The 20801-nt window shown below is 48.5% G+C and overlaps 1 protein-coding gene across 8 annotated transcripts in view; it reads left to right on the top strand.

The window, feature by feature from the left end:
• The window catches only part of TNIK (TRAF2 and NCK interacting kinase), a 377380-nt gene that overhangs the window by 261225 nt on the left and 95354 nt on the right, over positions 1-20801 (top strand). For all 8 annotated transcript variants that reach the window (XM_077880331.1, XM_077880329.1, XM_077880327.1 and 5 more), the window contains 2 exons: positions 10936-10990; positions 13213-13291. In XM_077880331.1, coding sequence (XP_077736457.1) covers positions 10936-10990; positions 13213-13291 — 134 coding nt within the window. The remainder of the gene's footprint in view (positions 1-10935; positions 10991-13212; positions 13292-20801) is intronic.

The following is a 20801-nucleotide window of genomic DNA, read 5'->3' as shown; positions in this document are numbered from 1 at the left end:
ATGCCAATTTGTTGTCTTGGGTCATCTTTTTCTGATTAAAAATAGACTTCATCGGGGCTCCCAGGTGGCTCGGTCGGTAGAGCACCTGCCTTGGCTTCAGGTCATGATCCCGGGGTCCTGGGATTGAGTCTCATTGGGGATGAGAACGGATGTTCTGCTTCTCCCTCTGCTCCTCATCCTGCTGGTGCTCTGTCTCTCTCTCCCTTTCTCTCAAATAAATAAAATCTTTAAAAAGAATAGACATCTTCATTTCTCCATTGCTCAAAGTTTAATTATTGAAGTTTCTTTTCAATGAGAGAGAACAAAACGGGGTATTGGTAGCTACTTCATGGTATTTCTGTGGCCTGTCATGCTGTTTATTGAAATGTGATTGGTGCCTTGTCACTTTGCATCATCAACTGGCAATTTGCTAATAAATTCAAAGCAATGTTTAAGTAGATGGTGACAGTTGTCCCCTTCTCCAGAAAGCCCCCCTCTTTTCCATTCTCCTAGCCAATGGTCAAGCATGATTTGGGGTTACTATCCCGCTGATAGCTGCAATGTCAGCTGATAGTATTGTCATGAATTGTGGCTGAAAGTTGAGACATCATAAAATTAGAGGCAAATAGGATGTAGAAACTGTGAGTTTTTGGTGCAAAAGATGAAGAGATAATGCTTGGTGTTTGTGTAGACCCCAGCACAACAGTGGACAAAATCTGATACTACTCAAGCTGATTTCACAGGTGCATGGACTTTTCTTTTTTTTTTTTTTTAAGATTTATTTATTTATTTATTTATTTATTTATTTATTTATTTATTCATAAGAGACACAGAGAGAGGCAGAGATACAGGCAGAGGGAGAAGCAGGCTCCCTGTGGGGAGCCCAATGTGGGACTCGATCCCAGGACCCCGGGATCACACCCTGAGCCCAAGGCAGACGCTCAACCACTGAGCCACCCAGGTGCTCTAGACTTTTCACTAAAGGACTTTACTGGTCACTTCCGTGTGCCCTCCTCTTACAGGGAAACAGAGGCTGGAGGCCTTTGTAAGTGCACATCAAGTCACTGGGCTTCTCAGAGTTGAAGTTGAACCCTCATCTTCCAACGCTCTTTTCAGAATATTACCAATATATTACCCTGCTCCTCTATGATGTACTCCTATATAAATCTCCAACTTAGCCACAAAACAGCTTCTGAAGAGCATATTTGAAGAATTCCTGTTTTAAAGAACATTTTTAGTTCTCCACATGTGGGGTTATTATTGAAATCAGGTCACAAAGATGCAAACATTGCAATGTCTTCGGGACCCAGTATCTCAGGGCATTGACAGACTTATTTGCCTCTTTGGAGAAACACAAGCTGAAAGTCTAAAACCAAAATAATCTCCTGTAAATGTCTTCCTTCTCTCAAAGTTAGTCAGTGTAATAACCTGACAACAATCTGTCTGAAAACAGCTGCCAAGTTAAAAATTAATCTCTCGCCAAAATAAATGTCATTTATTTAAACTGCTAATGATAAGCACATTTAAATAATTCAATTGGCAGATCCCTTCAGAGGAGCCACTACAAAATAGATGTCCCAGACCAGGGAAGTGTATCATAATTGGCCATAAGCAATTCTTCAAACAATAGTTATACTTAGCAAGTGTCAACTAGTCTGCTCGGGGCCACAGATATTTTTTACTGCTTTATAACGTACCATGGAGAATCAGGGTGTTTCCAACTTTTACCCTTGGGTTAGCCTCTTAACGAGTTTGAGTGGCTGTACTATATATGGGACTTATTTTCTGTGACATAAAATAAATCCCCATGACTTAGTTGTTCTCGATAATACAGAAGAGGACCTCCTTCTAGCAAAACCAAAGCTTAGAGTGAAACTGGTATCTTGGTCGTCTTTCCTCCCATTAAGTCTAAGGACTATTGTTTGGGGTCGGTAAAAGAATTTTGAGCCCACTGCGTAGTTCTAGGTGTGGACAAAGCCTGGTACGATGGGGGGCATCGTGCTGCACAAGGTGATTTCAGAGATACTGGAAGGTCTATGTGACTATAAAAGTATCCTGAGACATTAATAAGCCAAAGATTAATTTCTGTGTCTTTTATTAAAAAATAAGGAATCCTGCTGAGAGAACAGGTTCGCTATGGTAGTCATTGAGACCTTAGTGAGAACTAATTTATCGGGATTGTTATGGGTGCAGATGGCACAAGAGGAAGAAGAAGCCTTGGCAAGACTGTGAGCCTCTCACTGGTCATTGTCACCAGTACAAGAAGGGGCACGACGAAAGGGTGAGTTAGGAAGCCTGGGCAGATAGGAAAGTTTGAGTGTTCTTTGAAGATTTATGTCAACCACTTCACACCTTTACAGTGGACCAGAGAGGCAACGATTCTGGAAATATAATCTTTCTACTTCTTTCTTGGCACCAGCTTTTATCCATTTTTCTGTTCACCATTCTTAGGAATGTGGTCTGTCACCAGGAGACAACTTGACAATATGTTGCCTTTCAAAACCATCTCTTCATTCACTCAGCACATATTTATTAAAAGCTCACCACGTGTAGAGACTGAGGCAAGTTGCATCTGTACATGCAGTTTTCCACATAGAAAATTCTTCTCCAACAGCATCCGACTTCAGGCGTTTGGTACCATGGGTCCGCGGTCCATCTGACCCAGCTGTGTATCCCAGCCTCAGAAACCCAGGTCAACATTTGGGCTCTCGTGTGTTCTAGATACTTCCCATCTAGGGGGAATGTTTGCCATAAAAGAGGAGTTGAAAGCCACCAGGCTCTGTTAGATTTCACGGAAGCCCCTCCTTTAAAATCAAGACCAAAGTAAGAGAAGAATATAGTTGTGTTTTACTGTTTAATTTATTATTTATTACCAGCTACCTTTTGAGATATCTTGAGCTATCTACTGTTTAAAATATCTTTAAAGACTGCTATAGATTTTTCTAAAAACTACTCTAATTCAATAAAAGAAAGGCCTCTACTGTAGGAAAGTAGTCTGAAGAGTTCCTGCTTTTCAGTGCAGTCTGGTTTTGTCTGGAATCTCCCAGGCATAGAAAGTAACGGATTGAAAATAACCCCTTATCCTAAGGAGGAGCACCAGCAGCTCGTATGCCTGGTGTGTTCACTTTCCCCTAGAGGCCCTTCCTTTCTTGTTTTCAGAAATTCTGTCAAAACACTTCAAGCAAAAGGAAAGGTTTCATTTCCCTGATAAGTATGTGGGGCAATAGTGGGAGCTTTCTCATTTCATAATAAGCATTCAAGAGATTTGAAATTAATAAAACCGCTCAGAATTCCTAAGCTGTTTAAATTGTTATTTTTGAAATTTGAATTTCATTTCAGTTGGAAGGGAGTTGTCAAGTATTTTACAGTCCTGTGTATCTATTGCTTTCACAGAATTACTCACTAATGAAGGTTCTCTGCAGCCAAATTCGCAGCAGTAGGACACGGGTGGAATAAGGCCAAGGAGCATCTATCTGTCCAGTGGAATACTACGCAGCTATTCAGCCGTGGGGCGGCAGGCGTGCTGAAGGTGGACAGACCCCAAGATAGAGCCTTAGATGCAAAGAGCAGCTCACGGGATAGTGCACATGATATAGTCTCACTCGCCCCTGCCCCGTGGGTGGATATATGACCTATGACATGGGAGGGGAGAGCTGTCTCAGTCATCCCTGCCCTGTGGGTGGATATATGACATAGGACACGGGAGTGGAGAGCTGTCTCACTCGCCCCTGGCCCGTGGGTGGATATATGACATAGGACATGGGAGTGGAAAGCTTAAATTTTTTTTATGTATTTTTATATTTTTCTTTATATTTTATTTTATGTATTTTTCTGTCCTGTCCCTACCCCACACACACCCACATACACCCCTCCATAAACTGTCCTTGCTTTTATATTAAATTAGTAAAGTTAGAGAACTCCAGTAAAATGGCATAGCCCCTCGGCCCCCCACCGCGTCCCTCCATCCTCTGGCCCGACCTGTGCTCATGTTGTGTATCATTCCCCTCACCTCTGCTTATGAGACTTTGCGCACAGGAGCTGTGGTTCATTTGCAGCCACGGGCGTCTCCTCCAGGGTCTGGCTGTAGAGCGAGTACTCGGGCTCCTGTGTTACAGGTGACTGGCTCTCTTGAGGCAGGGTGGAAGGAGAAATCTTGACTCGTTGGGCCGCACCAAGATCCACGCAGGGTGTGATGTGAGAGGACAAGATTCAGGTTGCAGAGTGAGGCTTACGTTCTCAAAGGACACCGGGCCTCTGTGTATTGAGAGTCCAGCGAAGGCCCCACCCTTATTCCGAAGGGGGGAAGGATGACACCAATAGCCTGTTATTACCACCAGTGAGAAGCTGAAATTGCTATTAAATGTATTCCTTGTGGCTCTACGTTCCCATCTACATGTGTAAGTGTCCTCAGTGAGACACAGAGCACCCCCTCCACCCCCTTGCTGGTCCCCAGCTGAATGATAAAGGTACTCTAACCTTCTCCCTTGGCTCACATAACACATGTAGATGAACACGGCACTGAAGATTCCTGCACTCAGTTTGTTTAGGGTGGGAAACGGAATTATTAATCACTACCTGTGCTCGAACATCCTCCGTGACCCCACGTGACTCGCCCCCGTGTCTGATTATATATAATGTAGAGTATAAGTGTATGACATAAGTGCATTTTACTGGTATAAAATGTAGACTTTGCCTCCTCCTCTTTGCTCTATCACCTAGGGAAGTTATTTAAGCCTTCTTAAGCCTCTATAGAATGGGGATAACAAATCATGTATTACCAGGTTGCATCAGAATAAAGTGGTTGGATGGTTAATATTTGTGTTTGTGTGTCATAGGAAGGCACTGCTATTGAGGCCTTTTTTTTTTTTTTAACCTAAAAAAGCCAGCAACATCATATGAGTCAAACCTCCTGTTTGTCTTACCCACCTTTAGTTGTCCGCTTACGTTGAGTCGGAATCTGCATCTCCATAACTTCTACCTCTAGGTTCAGATCCTTCCCTTAGGGCCTGCACACAACAAATACAATTTCCTTTCTCTGGCAAGACCAGTCCCACAAAGAGAGTAATGAGAAGTCACAGGAGAAGACTGTGGCCTGGTCCACGAGTCGTGGTGTGGGCCGTGCCTGTTATGGAGCTGCTGTCTTTCAGGTCTGGGCTCCCTTGCTGCCCTCTGCTTGGGGATGATGGGGCGGGCACCCAGCTCCTCCCCACCTGTGCCTGTCCATCCGGCTCCTTACTAGGCTCTGCCAGGGAAAGGGGGACCTGGAGGCTGGAGGGGGCAGGACATGCCCTTCTGCCTCCTGTAGGCCTCCTGCATCATCTCAGGGACTTACTTCTCTGAGTGCTGTAAGTGCCAGAGCTCCCGGCCAGCGTCCCTGACTCAGGAGCCACTCGGAGGTAACGGCTCTGGTGTGTGTGTGCAATACCCACGATTTGCACTGCCTCGCATGAAGCCCTGTGCATACATCACCTTATTGAGTTATGGTGTTAACCCTGCAAGATAGGTGTTCTCTTCACATTAGAGGCGAGCAAGTGGGCACAGAGACGTTGAGCAGCTTGCTCCAGGCCACCAAGCTGGTGGTGGCAAACCTCAGAGTCAGATGTAGGTCTGTCTGTCTAGCATGGGCTCTTTCCTGCACCACAGCAGCCCTCTCTTTCCTTGTGTGATTGGCTCAGCCATCTGCCAGCGTCCTTTTCTTCACGCAATGGGCAGCCCAGCCCCAAAAGGAGTGTTCATTTGCGGCGTTTGGGGCCGCCTGCGTGCCAGCTGACCCCCCACCGGCCAGAAGTCGCGTGCTTGCCTCTGCCTTCTCAGAGGCGCTAGAATTTGTCTCTGTTCTGTTTGTAATGCACACAGGACGGGGCTATTAATCATGCCACAGGCCAGGCTGCACAGCGCCTCCGGAATAATGAATTACCCAGCTCCTGCCAAAATGAGTCACACCACGGCCACGAAGGAAACTTATCTCTCCCCGACTCTCTCCCCATCTTGTTCCTCCCTCTTCCCTCTCTCATCTCCTGTGATCTGTCTTGCCAGTTGTAATTGGAACATTTTCTCTCGTATTTAAGTTCTGAAGTGTCTTTGGGACTTGCTAATGTATCCAAAGGCTTAAAACAAGTCCCGTCAAGGACGTTTATTGCTGTCTAGCACGGGCAGTTAAGCGTAGCTTACAAGCAGCTCTGGGTATATATGGCCAGGAATAGAAATGTTCCTTTTGGAAAAGAAGAGAAGGAAAAGAAAGGGAAGGGAAGGGAAGGGAAGGGAAGGGAAGGGAAGGGAAGGGAAGGGAAGGGAAGGGAAGGGAAGGGAAAGGATGAAGGGAAGGGAAGGGAAAGGATGAAGGGAAGGGAAGGGAAAGGATGAAGGGAAGGGAAGGGAAGGGAAGGGAAGGGAAGGGAAGGGAAGGGAAGGAGGAAGGAAAGGAAGGAAGGAAGGAAGGAAGGAAGGAAGGAAGGAAGGAAGGAAGGAGAGAAAGAAGAAAGAAAGAAAGAAAGAAAGAAAGAAAGAAAGAAAGAAAGAAAGAAAGAAAGAAAGAAAGAAAGAGAAAGAAAGAAAGAAAGAAAGAAAGAAAGAAAGAAAGAAAGAAAGAAAGAAAAGGAGAGAAAGAAAGAAAAAGAAAGAGAAAGGAAGGAAGGAAAAGAAAGAAAGAAAGAAAGAAAGAAGGAAAGAAAGAAAGAAAGAAAGAAAGAAAGAAAGAAAGAAGAAAGAAAGGAAGGAAGGAAGGAAGGAAGGAAGGAAGGAAGGAAGGAAGAGAGAAAAGAAAAGAAAGACCCTAATGATGGTATCAAATGAGGGCTTAAAGAAGGTACAATTTCTGGCCTGACCGTGAGAGGTTGTACGGGCCTTGGGATGGTGTGACTTTGGTTTGAATGGGGCTGGTTTGGTTTTTTTGGGGGGTGGGGGGTGGGGAGCTGCCTAAGAGGAGACCTGAGATCATGTGTACTGAATAAAAGAAGCGTCTCCTCGCTGGCTTTTCCTGCTGCCTGTGGGGCAAAGCCAGGACCACCTCGTAACTGGGACCCCTCCATTTGCCTACTGGCCGGCTGCGCTCCCTCACGCTATTGCTGTATACGTGTCCCACTAAGGAACGCTCTGGGCCGTACCCCGGTCCCCTACGTCCTCCGGAGGCTAGAGGCAGGCCGCCCGGAGTTGGTGTAGCGGCTCCCTGGTGGACTCAAACCCCCGGGCCCTGCCATTCTAGCCTGTCACAGTGAATTTGTTGACGTACAGCCTCGTGGTTGACGAGCTGGATGCTGTGACTCTGGATCTGATGCTTTTATTCAAGGCAATAGGAAGTGGGAAAGGGTTGTCAAGACATCAGCTGTATTTGTCACTCGTGTCGGGAAAAACAAAAGCTTTCCCCGAAGCTTCCAGAAGATGTTTGCCCGGGTCTTATTGGCCAGAGCTACGCCACATCCTTACCCGCCATCCTTGGCTGCAGGGGAGTCTGGACGAACACGCTTAGCGTCCCTGTGCTCCGAGGTAGAGGCAGCAAGGGAATGAGGACTGAGATGCCTGTTGGGTCAGCCAGCAAACCACATCTGCCACTAGCAGGGCCAGGGAAACCTGGGCCGGCACGCGCAGTCCCACCTGACAACGGAGAGGGAGGAAATTCATGTTCCCGAGCTCACTGCACGCCCAAGAGTGTGCTCGGCGCCAGGCCTGCGGGACTAAATTTTACCTAAAAGATGACTCCTCGGGTTTTTATGTTGGGACAACAGTTCAGAGAGCGGGAGGCCCAGCTCTGCTCCAAGCCTGGTGCTGAGCTGCGCTGTGGTCTTGCCTAAGTCGTTTCCCCGTGTGTGTGGAAGGTTGGAGATGCCCTACAAGGAGTCCAACAATCTTAGGATGCAGTTTTGCTCCTTTCCCCCAAGCATCTTCCATTCGTTTATTCACTCAACAGTTCTTTCCTAGGTGCCTACTGTGTCTAGGTGCTGCTTTCAGTACTTGGGACGTACCAGTGAGCAGGGCAAAGATCCCTCCCTGCCCTTGGGGACCTTATGTTCTACTGTGTGTGGGGGGGGCAGGGGACACAAACAGCAGCAGCAAACAGTAGGAGCCCCTGACGAGTAGTAACTTACGCAGGTGTTAGAGGGGATTCGTTCTCCGGAGGCCACACGTGGACAAGGGGACAGGGTCTGGCCACACCGGGGGACAATGCAGTGAGCCTCCCTGGGAATAGGGCGTGTGAACAAAGGCCTCCTGGGCAGGGGGTGTCAGCCAGCACAGGACTGGGGGAGTTGCTGCGGGCAGAGGGAAGAGCTAAGGCAAGGCCTCGGAGGCGGAGCTTGCCTGGATTTTCAGAGCTGCTGCTTCCCCATCCGAGGACGGGCCCGGAGCCCCTCTCACCCCATCATTTCCTTTCAGAGGCCTTCAGTTGGCTTTCAGACCAGCTCAAACCCCCGGGAGTTGAAGGCCACTTACACCTGACCCTGCCATGGCCCTTAGGGACACAGAGCCTGGCAACCCCCTTTATATTTATTTGCACCCCATTTCACATTACAGAAACACTCGATTTCTGGGCAAATAGGGAAAATGTAGAGCCCCCAAGTCCTAGAGATGTTGAAATCTTACCGAAATAGCACAACCCGCCATTTCCAGACTATTCTTGCTGGGCTTCCTGTTTAAAGCCTCCTGCACAGTGAGTGACTCAGTGTTTTTTTGCCATGTTCTCAAATGATTGTCCCTGTTAATCCACCGTGAAGCCCCAGGTACGGGGTTGCTGTGCTTTTCAGTTTTACCAGTTAGTGCTCCTGAGCCGTTGGTAATAGTGGACTGGGCCTTCCCCATTAGCTCCAGAGGAGCCTCGCTGAGCGAGGCCAGGCGCCTGCAGGCAAACCTAGTCACTTGCTGGGCTCTGCAAACTGCGTGTGTGTGTGTGTGTGTGTGTGTGTGTGTGTGTGTGTGTGTGTGATGACAACTTTGAATAACGTCTTGAAATAGAACAAAGGGAAAGGCCTTCCTGAGTTGTGTCCTATGCAGAGAAGTGAGTTGGACTCTGAGAACAGTGGTATTGTGCAGGTGTGTTATTGTCACAAGGTCATCTGAGAGCTTGTAACACACGAACAGATTGATGGGCTCATGAATTAAAAGAATCCCCCCACCTTGGTCCTAGAATGGGGTTAGTGTGTGTCCCACGCACCTGCTCTAAAGTAGATTACACTTCAGGCAAGAGGCTAGACGACCTCCGTGTGCGTGTGAGCCTCCGTCCAAATACTGAGCAGGGCTGGCCGTCACTCGCGGCACACCGAGAAGTCTAGCTCTGGGTAATGGCTTGGCATGGACTTCATAGTCCCTTTTCCAGGTGTATCTCCTGTCTTGTGACCTTGACATTTGTTTGATGGGAATAGCAAGGAAACTTAACTTTGATCTCTGTCAATCCGAGTGAGGTGACAGGAGGGAATTTGGAATAACACACAAAGTGCAGGATATATTGAAAATGAGAGGAGGATGAGAGTCTTCCTCGAGTTGAATCCTGTTTCACGTTGTGTGTTCTTACCAAGCTGCTGGGACCGTGAAGCAGCAAGCATCCCTTCTGGGGTTTCCTAACCTGGTGTCCCCCTTCTACTTTGCTCCCTCCTATGCAGTACTTAGGGACAGCTGAGCCATGCACACGGTGGAGGAGAAGCATGCTGGTGCAGGCAGAGATTGCACAGGCAGGGGGTAAAGACATGAGTCTAGAAAATTCTGACAAGAACATAAGAAAGAATAGAAGGGTACCGGCTCTCTGTTTTATGGGATGTCTACTTGCAAGATAGAAGGTATTGTTCACTCATTCAACAAACATATCCAGCACCGACCTCTGGGCCTGGCTCCGTCCTAGGCTCTGGAGATATATCAGCGAATGCCACCACCCAGAGCTTGCCCTGTCCTCATCTTATTTGGTCAGACCACGTGAAATTGCTGTTTTTGTGGGTCAGAACAACCCACTCACCAGGCACCTATTCTGCGATCCAGCCATTACACAAAAGAAATAAAAGCATTTGTGCGCACAAAGGCTTGCACGTGAGCATCGGTAGCAGCTTTATTTGCAGTGGCTCCGACTGGGAACACTCCCAATGTCCATCCACAGGTGAATGGATGAGCAAAGTGTGGCGAGTGTGTATCCACATGAGGGGCCCACACTCGGCAATAAAAAGGATGAGGTGCTGCTACACACGGCAGCGGGCCTGGACTGTCATCCCCTGCGGTAGCCAAGGACACGGAATGACTGAATCTACAGAAAACTTCAAAAGACGCAAAGCAATCCGTAGTGTCACTACGGAGGCAGATTGGGGGGTGCCTCGGAACAGGGACTGGGGCGGGGGGAGAGGCGACGGAGGAGCAAGCACAACCGTTTGGGGGTGCTGCATCTCTTTACACTGCTGGTTGTGAGGATGCTTCCACGGGCCGCGTACACGTCAGGACTTCTCAAGGGATACCCTTGAGACAGGGGCAGTTAATTAATGATAATCCTACCTGAACAGCGTGACCCCGAGTCTGGGGATCGAGTCCCACGTCGGGCTCCCTGCAGGGAGCCTGCCTCTCCCTCTGCCTGTGTCTCTGCCTCTCTCTCTCTCTCTCTCATGAATAAATAAATAAAATCTTTAAAAAAAAAAAAAAGGAAACATCATACCTGAATAAAGGTGTTAAAAACTGTCGAAAAATACCAATTGCACATGGTCCGATCAACAGATTCCTTTCAGCTGTACATTCATTGTTAAAACGTGAGATGCATGTTCCCCATATTTTCCGAAAAGCCACTGTGTATGAGACAATACCACGAAGGATACTCTCCATGAGAAGTAAAAAGAAAAAAAATTTTTTAAAAATTAAAATAAAAGGCTCTCCTTGCTTTTTTTAAAGCTTCGTGGGTGAAATCGGTTGCTAAGGGAATGGGTTTCCTACAGGCCCTTCTGGAGCACTTAGCAGCTGCAGCAGGTTGCCCGCACTGACGCGTGTGTGCATGTCTTTCAGAGTGACCTGTGGTCTCTGGGAATCACCGCAATCGAGATGGCAGAGGGCGCTCCCCGTAAGTACCTTCCCCCTGGCGGGACCTACTGCTGGGCTGCTCCCTGCAGGGAACTGGGTGGGGGTGGGACCTGCTGCCAGGCTGCTCCCTGCAGGGGACCGGGTGGGACCTGCAGCCAGGCTGCTCCCTGCAGGGGACCGGGTGGGACCTGCAGCTGGGCTGCTCCCTGGCAGAGACCAAGTGGGACCTGCTGCTGGGCTGCTCCCTGCAGGGGATCAGGTGGGACCTGCTGCTAGGCTGCTCCCTGCAGGGGACCGGGTGGGACCTGCAGCCGGGCTGCTCCCTGCAGGGGACTGGGCCTTCCTTGCCAGGCGCCGGAGGAGCTTTCCTTCGGCTGCGCAGAGCCCGTGGGGGTGCGGCTGGCGTGCGTGGAAAGCGAAGTCTGCTTCCATCAACCAGGAATCCATTGATTTGGGAGCGCAGTCAGGATCTTGAGCTTAGAGGGGGAAAAAAGGAAAGAAAAGGCAAAAGGCACGTGGGGACTCTGGTGTGCTTCCCGGATTCCGGGTGTCACTTGTTCTTCAGCCGCTCTTGACCTAACCCAGAAGCGGCCCGACCCACAGCGCCAGTAAACGCCCACGTAACCGGAGTTCAGAACCCACGCTCCGTGCACGAGTCACAGCCTCCGCGGCCCTGGGTCCTCATCCGACGCCGACGTTTAGAGTTTGGGTTGTGCTGAGAGGCCAGGGCTCCCCGGGGGACCCCGGAAAGGGCTTGAGCTCTGGAGAGCTGGGGCTTAGGGGTGCCTCCCCCGGCCACGAGCCTGTGCCCCCAGACTCCCCTGCAGGAAGCCTGGCTCACCCAGGGTCCCCCAGGCCCCCCCACCCCGCCACCCCGACTCAGTGCCCTTGTGCCCTGCATGGCAGAGACACACGGCAGACCTGTTTCTCGAAACCACAGGATGCCTTCGTAGGCAGACCTCACTCTTTAGTCCTCGGCTTGGGGTCCTCAGGCCGCAGGACCTGCTACTGCACAGCTGCCTCCGAGGGCCACCTCTCGCCTTCACTCGGGTCAACCTTGCAGAGCGATGGGACAGCCCGGCCGGCCTGCCCCCCACCTCCTTTCAGGCAGGATCCCCCCGGCAGAGCCTCCTCTTCGTCACTGCCACCTTGGTGTCTGCTCTGCGGACGGCCTGAACCAAAGCCGTCCCCTTCGGCGCATGATTGGTGGTTTTGCTCACAACTGCCGGTCTTCACGTTGCCGTGGTCCTTGCAGTTCTCACCGTAGCGTTGGGAGGCGTCCTCTGCAGCGTGATCGGGCTGTTGGAACAAAATTCCCCTCCTTTGGCGATGCTGAGAGGCCTTTATGAATCAGGAAAATCAGATATCGCAGCCTGAAGTATGACTCTCACATTGTCATTCTTGATAAGCAAGAGACGGGGTCAAAAATGAACTTCTACCCACAGAATCCTTCAGCTTTTGGGGAGAATATATTCTTATTCTGGGCACAAAGGAAAAGATAGCCCGATGGTTGGAAAGCAAACTAGTGAAATCTTGTGATTATGATAAGAATGCGTGAGTGCTTTCTCTAGAAACCGTAATGCCGTAGTTTACAGGTTGAGATATTTTAATAACTTTCCTACCAGACCCTATTTGCCTTGATCTCTCTGTTCTTCCTGGGGCCAGTGAACAAACAAACAAAACCAGAGACAAACCTGTCATGAAGCCTGGAAAGGCATCAGGATATTTGGAAATACAGAGAGAAAGGTGTTCTGGTCTAGCGCCTTGTACTCTAAAACTCTGTGTAGGTAGCATTGCATTCGCGTGAGCCTTCAGTGTAGAAGAAACAGACCATTTACCTTTCATTTTATGACTTAGGGTTTTACTATGAAAACTAACCTACCAGAAAAAAAAAAAAAAGAAAAGAAAACTAACCTACCGTCTCCAGAGCAGTTGTTACCTTGATGCTGTTTACTCTGCGTCTTAGATGGTTATTTAGAGCCAAACAAAGATTTTGACCCCCTAACTTTGTTTTCTTAAAGATGAAGTAAACGTAGAAATGTTAACAGTGTCGAGTTTTAATGCGTACCTTATGGGACTTCTGTAGTTAAACATCAGCTCTTTTAAATGCTCAACGCGTAGAAGCTTCGCGATCTTCTGACTCTGCTCGCTGGGCCTGTGTGGACTCCGAGCCATTTGGCAGCATTAGCCGCACAGCCAGATGGGGCTTGGCCTGGGGTTGGCCTCCTAACCTGAGCCGGCCCTTCTTCTGGTCTCTTGCAGCTCTCTGTGACATGCACCCCATGAGGGCCCTCTTCCTCATCCCCCGGAACCCAGCACCTCGCCTGAAGTCCAAGAAGTGGTGAGTTTGGTCTTCGGTGTTTTATGGATCAAGGGGCAGGGTTTTCCTGCGATGCTCTCTTGGACGAGCTCAAATCCGTAGGTCCAGCTGCAGGATTAGACCAACGGATACCGAGCCTTGGGGAGTGATTTCCCATCTGCCGTCACTCATGGTAGAGCAAATGTTAAGTACTGACTCTTTGCACAGCAGGTCTGTATCACTCCACCTTCAAGGTGAGGAGCGATTAGCTAAGGGAGTAGTGGAACCCAAGTAACAACGTGAAAGCTCTTTGATTTATCACCCTCCCAAGAAATCTCTTTCCTGGCATCTCATCAGAGACGGTGACAATTCCAAGAGTCAGCTGGCTAGGTTGGCTGGCATTTCTTCAGCTCCTGAAGATGGTAATCCTGTGAGTGCACACACACACCGGTAGTATGAGGGATGATCTCACTGGCCTGTGCATAAATATTTGTAATATTGGTTTTTACTATTGCTTCCCCTTAAGACACGTGGTATTGGCTTCTTATTTGGGGCGGTGATAAAATTTCCCATTTAACAAACCTATTGCCATAAAAAAATTGACCTGATTTTAAAAAAAAAAAAAAACAAGTAGATAGATACTAGTCTGGACGATGTAAGAGTCTGGTTAAAAATTGTGTTGGTTGTGGGGCACCTGGGTGGCTCATTCAGGTAAGCATCCGACCCTTGACTTCAGCTCAGGTCTTGATCTCACTGTCGTAGGTTCAAGCCCCATGTTGGGCTCCAGGGGAGGCGTGGAGCCTACTTAAAAAACAAACAAACAAACAAAAAACTGTGTTGGTAGTACACGACTGGCTCAAGTTTGGGAAATACAATTCTGTAGGTGAGACCAGAGGGTCGACTTTTGAGTTTTGTGTGTACTTAGATCAGGGTCTTTGTAGCTTATCATTCCCTGACAAAAATTCATTGTTCCTTTCTTCCCCCTGTGTGTATGGGACATCCTGATGCATTCCAGCACATTCTTGAGTCTCTGACTCCCCATGCCCCGGGCCAACACCTGGACCACTTACGACCCCCTATCTTTTTCTAGAGACATATTCTAGGCAAGTCAGAGCATGAAGGTTCAAGACCTTCCGGCCCCTTTTCATACTTCACGGTCACTTCATGGTCACCCTTGCCTGGGACCCCTCTCACCCACAGCTTCCCCCTCCACCACGCAGAGCACCGTCTTAGTTCATACCAGTCACCTAGTAATGACACAGCCACCCGGGTGTGACAGGAGAAAGGCATACTGCACCGAGAGGAGAGGGAAACAGCCGGGGGACCGACAGCCCCGAGTTGCCAAGGCCTGCAGAGGAAGAGCTTGAGAGTTGCTATTGGCAACAAGGGGGAAGGTGGCTCCTCCTCCTCACTCTGGAGGGTCACTGTGCGAGATGTCGTTCTCTCCCCAGCAACAGCCTGCCATTGGGTACGTGTACGGCACATGAGCAGCAGGCCCTGCTTCCTCTCTTCTCCCTGCAACAGACTCCCCGGGAAAGAATTCGGGTCACCTCCCTCCCAGGAAGCATCAGTGGCACCACAGAGCCCTCTGCTAGCTTTCTGCTCGTCCTCCGTGCCAAGCCTCCCTGTCCCCCCGCACCCCCCCGCCCACATGCACCCCATATACTGTATAAAGTGGGCTTTCCTGACCCTGTGCCCTCCCTCCCTCCCTTCCTGCTCCCTGCATTGCTGCTGGACAGTTGTTTCCAGCCTTGGACCCACAGAGGACACCCTGGCCACCCACACAGGTGTTACGGTTGGTCAGCACAGTGGGGCTGTTTCAGAAACACTTGAATTAATCGCCAACTTTTAAAAATCTGGTGGTGGAGCATTATATTCAGATTTCTGGCCTTTTGTGCCAAGGTGTGGCACTACAGCCTGGCCGAGTGGCTCCAGCTCCTCTTGGGTGCCAGCTTGTCCTTCCACCCATCGCCACCTCTCTCCAACTCAGAAGCCGGGGGTGGCTGGTCCTTGCATATGTCCTATTTCTCTCTTCTCCCGGGCCTGCACTGCCCTTTGGCCAACCTCTCTGTCCCCTTAGAAAAGCAAAGTGAGTGAACAGGCCCTGCACTACAGTTTTAGTTTTTGTTGACCCTGCTCCAAGAAAGGTCAACTCTGCCCTGACCTTGTTTGAGAAATGCAGGCTTGGAGGAAACTATAGGCTGACTTTTCTGCTTCAAACCTTTGACCACAAGAACTAATCCTGGTGGTGCTTCCAGGGCTGGGTCCGTCCAGGGACAGTGAGGAGACCAGGCCTCCATCTCACCCGGCCTCCCTGACTCCAAAGGGAAGGCCCTTAGGTTGTGAGCACCACACTGCCCAACAGAGAAGGGGAGATGGCTTGGCTGTTCGGGTGTGCGTGGGCAATCAGGAGCCCTGGCGAAGGACTCTTTCTCACTCAGAACCCCGCCTTTATAACATGGCCATGCAGTCCCCGGGCCGTAGGACACGGGATGTGGCTCCCGATCCTCTGCAATAGAATCCCACTTTTTAAGCAAAAATATTTTAATCCTACTTTTTAAGTGAAAATAAGCCACAGAGTACTTTCTTGAATGACCAAGTCCAGAGTGATTTGCAATAAGTTAGGGTTTGGAGATCCCCGGGTGGCTCAGCGGTTTAGTGCCTGCCTTCCGCCCAGGGTGTGATCCTGGGGTCCCGGGATCGAGTCCCATGTTGGGCTTCCTGCATGGAGCCTGCTTCTCCCTCTGCCTCTGTGTGTGTGTGTGTGTGTGTGTGTGTGTCTCATGAGTAAATAAATAAAATCTAAAAAAAAAAAAAAGTTAGGGTTTGCTTTAATATGTGTTTGAGGAGGAAGTGAAATATTTTATTTTTCTTTTATTTTTTAAGGGAGAGGATCCCTCTCCCCACCCGTCCAAAGATACAAAACTCCAAAATGCTCCTTTTCTATCCAGCCATATTCTCTGTCTGATGAATTAGCAGATGAAGTACCCTGTTCTCAGGGTATATATTGAAGTGCTACCAAAGGGGCGCACCGTTGTGGTAAGATGGGCCAGCAACTCTTTAGTAGTACAAGTATGCAGTTGCGGGTCGTTTCCAGCAAACTTACTAAATCTACAACATACAGGACATAGAGGGCATACGCGTGTTGTAGACTCAATAATTTATGTGTGTGTGTGTGTATAAATATATATATATGCACATACATATTTAATCTTATATAATTATAATGATTAATCTTATACATAAGATTAAATATATGTAATAAAATGCAATTTAATAAAATTAAAATATATATTTAATAAAATTAAATTTAATACAATTACATCTTATTTGTACATATATATAAGATCTATAGATATGTATGTATATGTATATACACATATTTAATCTTAACCACAGCCCTGCCAGGCAGATGCTCTGGGTCCTCATCCTGTAGCTAGAAGATCGAAGGTTAGGTGGGTTCTGTTCCTTGCACAAGTCTGTACAATCTTTTCGTTTCCCAGGTTCGTAACCCCATTCCCTCTACTGTATCATCCGGCCTCTTAAGCTCAAGGTTAGAATGGGACACTAGTCTCTTAGTTGAACACTTTTTTCCTGTGCCTTAAAACCAGGGAAAGAAAGGCAGGAGAGCTACCCTTCGGCCCTTAGGCTGTGGGAGGACGCGAAGGAAAGCACCCCCACTCTCCAGAACCTGCCCTTTCCTCCCGCATCAGGAGAGGCCTCAGTGCCGAGGAGGTCATGGGGTCAGGGCTCCAGTCAGTGCCCAGCCATTCAATAATTAGGTCTCCGGGAGGATTACAACCTCAGCTGAATTAGAGGCCAAGCGTGCTCTCGGCCTCCGTCTCCATGTCACCACAGGCAAAGGCGCAGCCAGCTGTGATGCCCATTTCTTCCTCCCGTCTTAATACATGGTCAGATTCCACCCACATGGTGAACCATCTCCTTCAACCCATTTCCTCTCCTTTCTCTTCCCACCGTGCTCCCCCTGGCTCCCCTGTCCTACTGAGTGCTATGGTTTCCTGCAGGAGTTTCTGGAGAAATACGGGGATGACTTCCTTCCTGTAAAAGATGGTTGGCCTCTTTCCCTTCCCATGCTCCTTAAATGTGGAGATTGCACACAGGCAAAGGAGCACTTGATCAAGATCATTAGAAAAACCTTAAGTGCTTCTCACTGGAAAGAGACATAAGGTTCCTTTGGTCCAAGCTACTGGTGCTCCAGTTGAAGACCAGAGGCCCTGGTGTGGTTAGCTGGCCCCTCCCTGTACAGCCAACCTGGAACCCCCGCCTTCTGCCTTCACCCCAAAACTTTCAGTCACTCCTACTATTTTATGAAACACCAGTTCTGATTCTTGGTGGGTTGTCAGACACTGTTTGTTTGTTTAAGATTGATTTATTCATTTGAGACAGAGCATGAGCCAGAGGGGCAGAGGGCGAGGGAGAGAGACTCCTCGCTGAGCTTGGAGCCCGACACGGGGCTCCATCCCACCACCCTGAGATCACAGCATGAGCTGAAACCACGAGTCCGAGGCTTAGCCGACTGCGCCACCCAAGCACTCCAGGCACTTTTGTTTTTTTAAGAAACGACAAAGCTGTGTGTGTGTGTGTGTGTGTGTGTGTGTGTGTGTGTGTGCATGTTCTAAGTGAAATAATAATAACAGAAAGCAAATATTAGAAAATATCTCCGATTAACTGAATTTGCTAGCAGTAATGTGACTTGGGACTTTATTAAAATCAAAACAAAAATTGCTGCACGGTTGGTTTTTTTTTTTTTTTTTTTTAATTAACCTTTTCTGCCCGGTCTCCTTGGAGATAATGGTCCCGTTGACTCTTCATGCTAGCGTATCTAATCCAAACATATGTGCAATAATTCCCTTTTAAGAACACTACACTATTCAGTTCAACAGAAGCTGAATTTCCAATTTCTACCCCCAGACCTAACGGCAGAGAGATACTGCTGCTGCTTGGTGATGGTCACAGGTTGCCAGGACCTTGTCATCATCGTGGGAGTAAAAGTCATAGCAACAGCAAACATACATGCGGTGTCTAGATGTAACGGGCGCCGTGCTCACTATCTTCCATCAATTCATTCCTTGAATCATCACAACGTTCTTTTGAGATAAATCCTAACAATATCACCATTTGCAGTCAGGGAACTGAGGCACGGAGAAGTTAAAGAACCTGCCCAAAGTCACACCGTTAAGAAGTGATAGAGCCCAGAGTAGAGAAATGGGGTGGTTCTGGGCAAATGCAAATTCTGCAGCTCAAATTGCATTTAGGGAGTCCTGTGATTACCAAAAACTTTTAGCCCGACAGGTTATAATGATTAATGTAATCATCTTTCAGGCGTTTTTTAATTCCTCTAACACAATTAAATATACAAACAGAAAAACTCTGGGAAGATAAAGTGGTGATGCAGGTATTAGAACCAGGGCCTCAGACTGTAAGTGCCAAACATTAACATTTATCTCTCCAGGCCAACACTGGGGAAATTAGTATTACTAATCTTAGGCTTTTTTATTTATTTATTTATTTTTTTGAGACAGAACTAAATTACTGGCAGCAGAGATGCAAACAATAAAGTTATATAAATGTACTTTAAGGGATCCCTGGGTGGCGCAGCGGTTTGGCGCCTGCCTTTGGCCCAGGGCGCGATCCTGGAGACCCGGGATCGAATCCCACATCGGGCTCCCGGTGCATGGAGCCTGCTTCTCCCTCTGCCTGTGTCTCTGTGCCTCTCTCTCTCTCTGTGACTATCATAAATAAATAAAAATTAAAAAATAAATAAATAAATAAATGTACTTTAAACCCATCAGACCGCTCAGCAAATAGTCAAGTGGTGTTCAACATAGGGGAAGGGATTTTACTTTTAATTAAATGTGTAATTAAGCATATTGATTCTTTGGTCACGCTAACTTAAATAAGAGACAATGAATCTTTTCTTTGAAGATTTGTTTTAAAGTAAGCATTATTTTCTCTTCAAACGGTACCATTTGAAGAAGACATGAGGTACATCGCCAGCTTTGTGCTTCAGCACACTTTTTTAAAGATTTTATTTATTTATCATGAGAGAGAGAGAGAGAGGCAGAGACACAGGCAGAAGGAGAAGCAGGCTCCCTGTGGGAAGCCCAATGTGGGACTCGATCCCAAGACCCCAGGATCACGCCCTGAGCCAAGGGGAGATGCTCAACTGCTGAGCCACCCAGCTGCCCCGGTTCTGCACATCTTGGCCCGACCTTTGGGCCCAGAGTTACTCTCCTGAATGTCTCCGAGGCTTCCTTCCCAGCAGAATAGAGAATGGAAAGAGGACCCTGTACTACGGCTGGTTCTGCTGACCTCTGATCTCGGTCTCCTCCGAGAGACACCACTGACTTTTTTTGGTTGTCAGCACTGGGGAATGGAATGTACTGTTTATCCAGCCTGGATCTCATTTTTAAATTGGGTGTGATTTATTTATCGCCTTCTAATTAATAGCTGAGCATTTTATAAAAAGAAAGCACTTCCTTCGAGTTGCAAGCAGAAGAAACAGGGCTTTCATTTGCATTTCTCATGAATATTTAACAGCTCCCTGTCTTAATTTGTTTTTGTTTTCATGTTCCTGATCCTGATTTCCTACCTAGAAGGGTGCCGTGTGGAATGTGTCTATCTCCTTATGCAGGTTACCCTCGTTGTCTTCGGCGTGTTCCTCAGGACAGCCTATTATTCCATGATGGGTTTTGTTTGTTTGTGTTTTTGTTTGTTTGAAGCAAAGTCTCCCCTTCGATTAAATTACATTGGCGCCTCCATGGCTTTGGTGGGCCTGAAGGAGAAGGCATATTCGGTACTATCTCATCTCCAACCCTCCCTCTCTGTCCCTCAGAAGCACAGATTTGCAGGCTGCCATTCCCCACACTTGCCCAGCACTCACCGATAAGCACGCATGCATGCAGGTGTTCATCGAGCATTGGAAGCTGCAGGTAGCGGCGTGCTCAGGATGCAGAGATAAGTGTGGCACACCTGATAGAGGGGACACCAGTGTGGAGGCCGCGGAGGGCATGGGCTGAGGGACATACACGGAGGTGCGTGGGGTGTCCACCCTGCTCTTTCCGTCTTCCACAGTCCACAGGGTAGCTGATCCTGATTGATCCTGGGGGGGACCCCCAAGCCTAGCAGGGTGCATCTACTTTGATGCAAATAATTTAAAAGCTTGAACTGAGCTTAGACATTTATTTAGGGAGGAAGAAATATTCATATTCGGTCCTTTAACCACATGGAATAAGAGGAGACCTGCGTGGACCTGGGCAGAGGTGGAGAGCGGTGCAGATGCAAGCGCCCTCTTGCATTTGAATCTTGAAGAACATGTTCACCACGATGGGTGTCGGCGGGTGTCCCTGTGGCCGGGGCAGCTTTCTGGCCTGCAGTCCGTGTGGAGCCAGCTGGTCGACCTCAGGGAGCTTGCTCAGGGATCCGTTCCTGTGACTCCACAGCGCTCCACAGGAGGGCGACGGCGGGCACGGGATGGATTCCCTCCTGCTCCCAGCAGAGGGGGAACCGCCAAGAGCGTGATCAGAGTTCC

The sequence above is a fragment of the Canis aureus genome, chromosome 31 (assembly GCF_053574225.1).
Source record: "Canis aureus isolate CA01 chromosome 31, VMU_Caureus_v.1.0, whole genome shotgun sequence".
In the NCBI taxonomy this organism is placed as follows: Eukaryota; Metazoa; Chordata; class Mammalia; order Carnivora; family Canidae; genus Canis; species Canis aureus.
The sequence above is the reverse complement of the archived record's forward strand: the minus strand, read 5'-3'. Positions and strand labels throughout refer to the sequence as shown.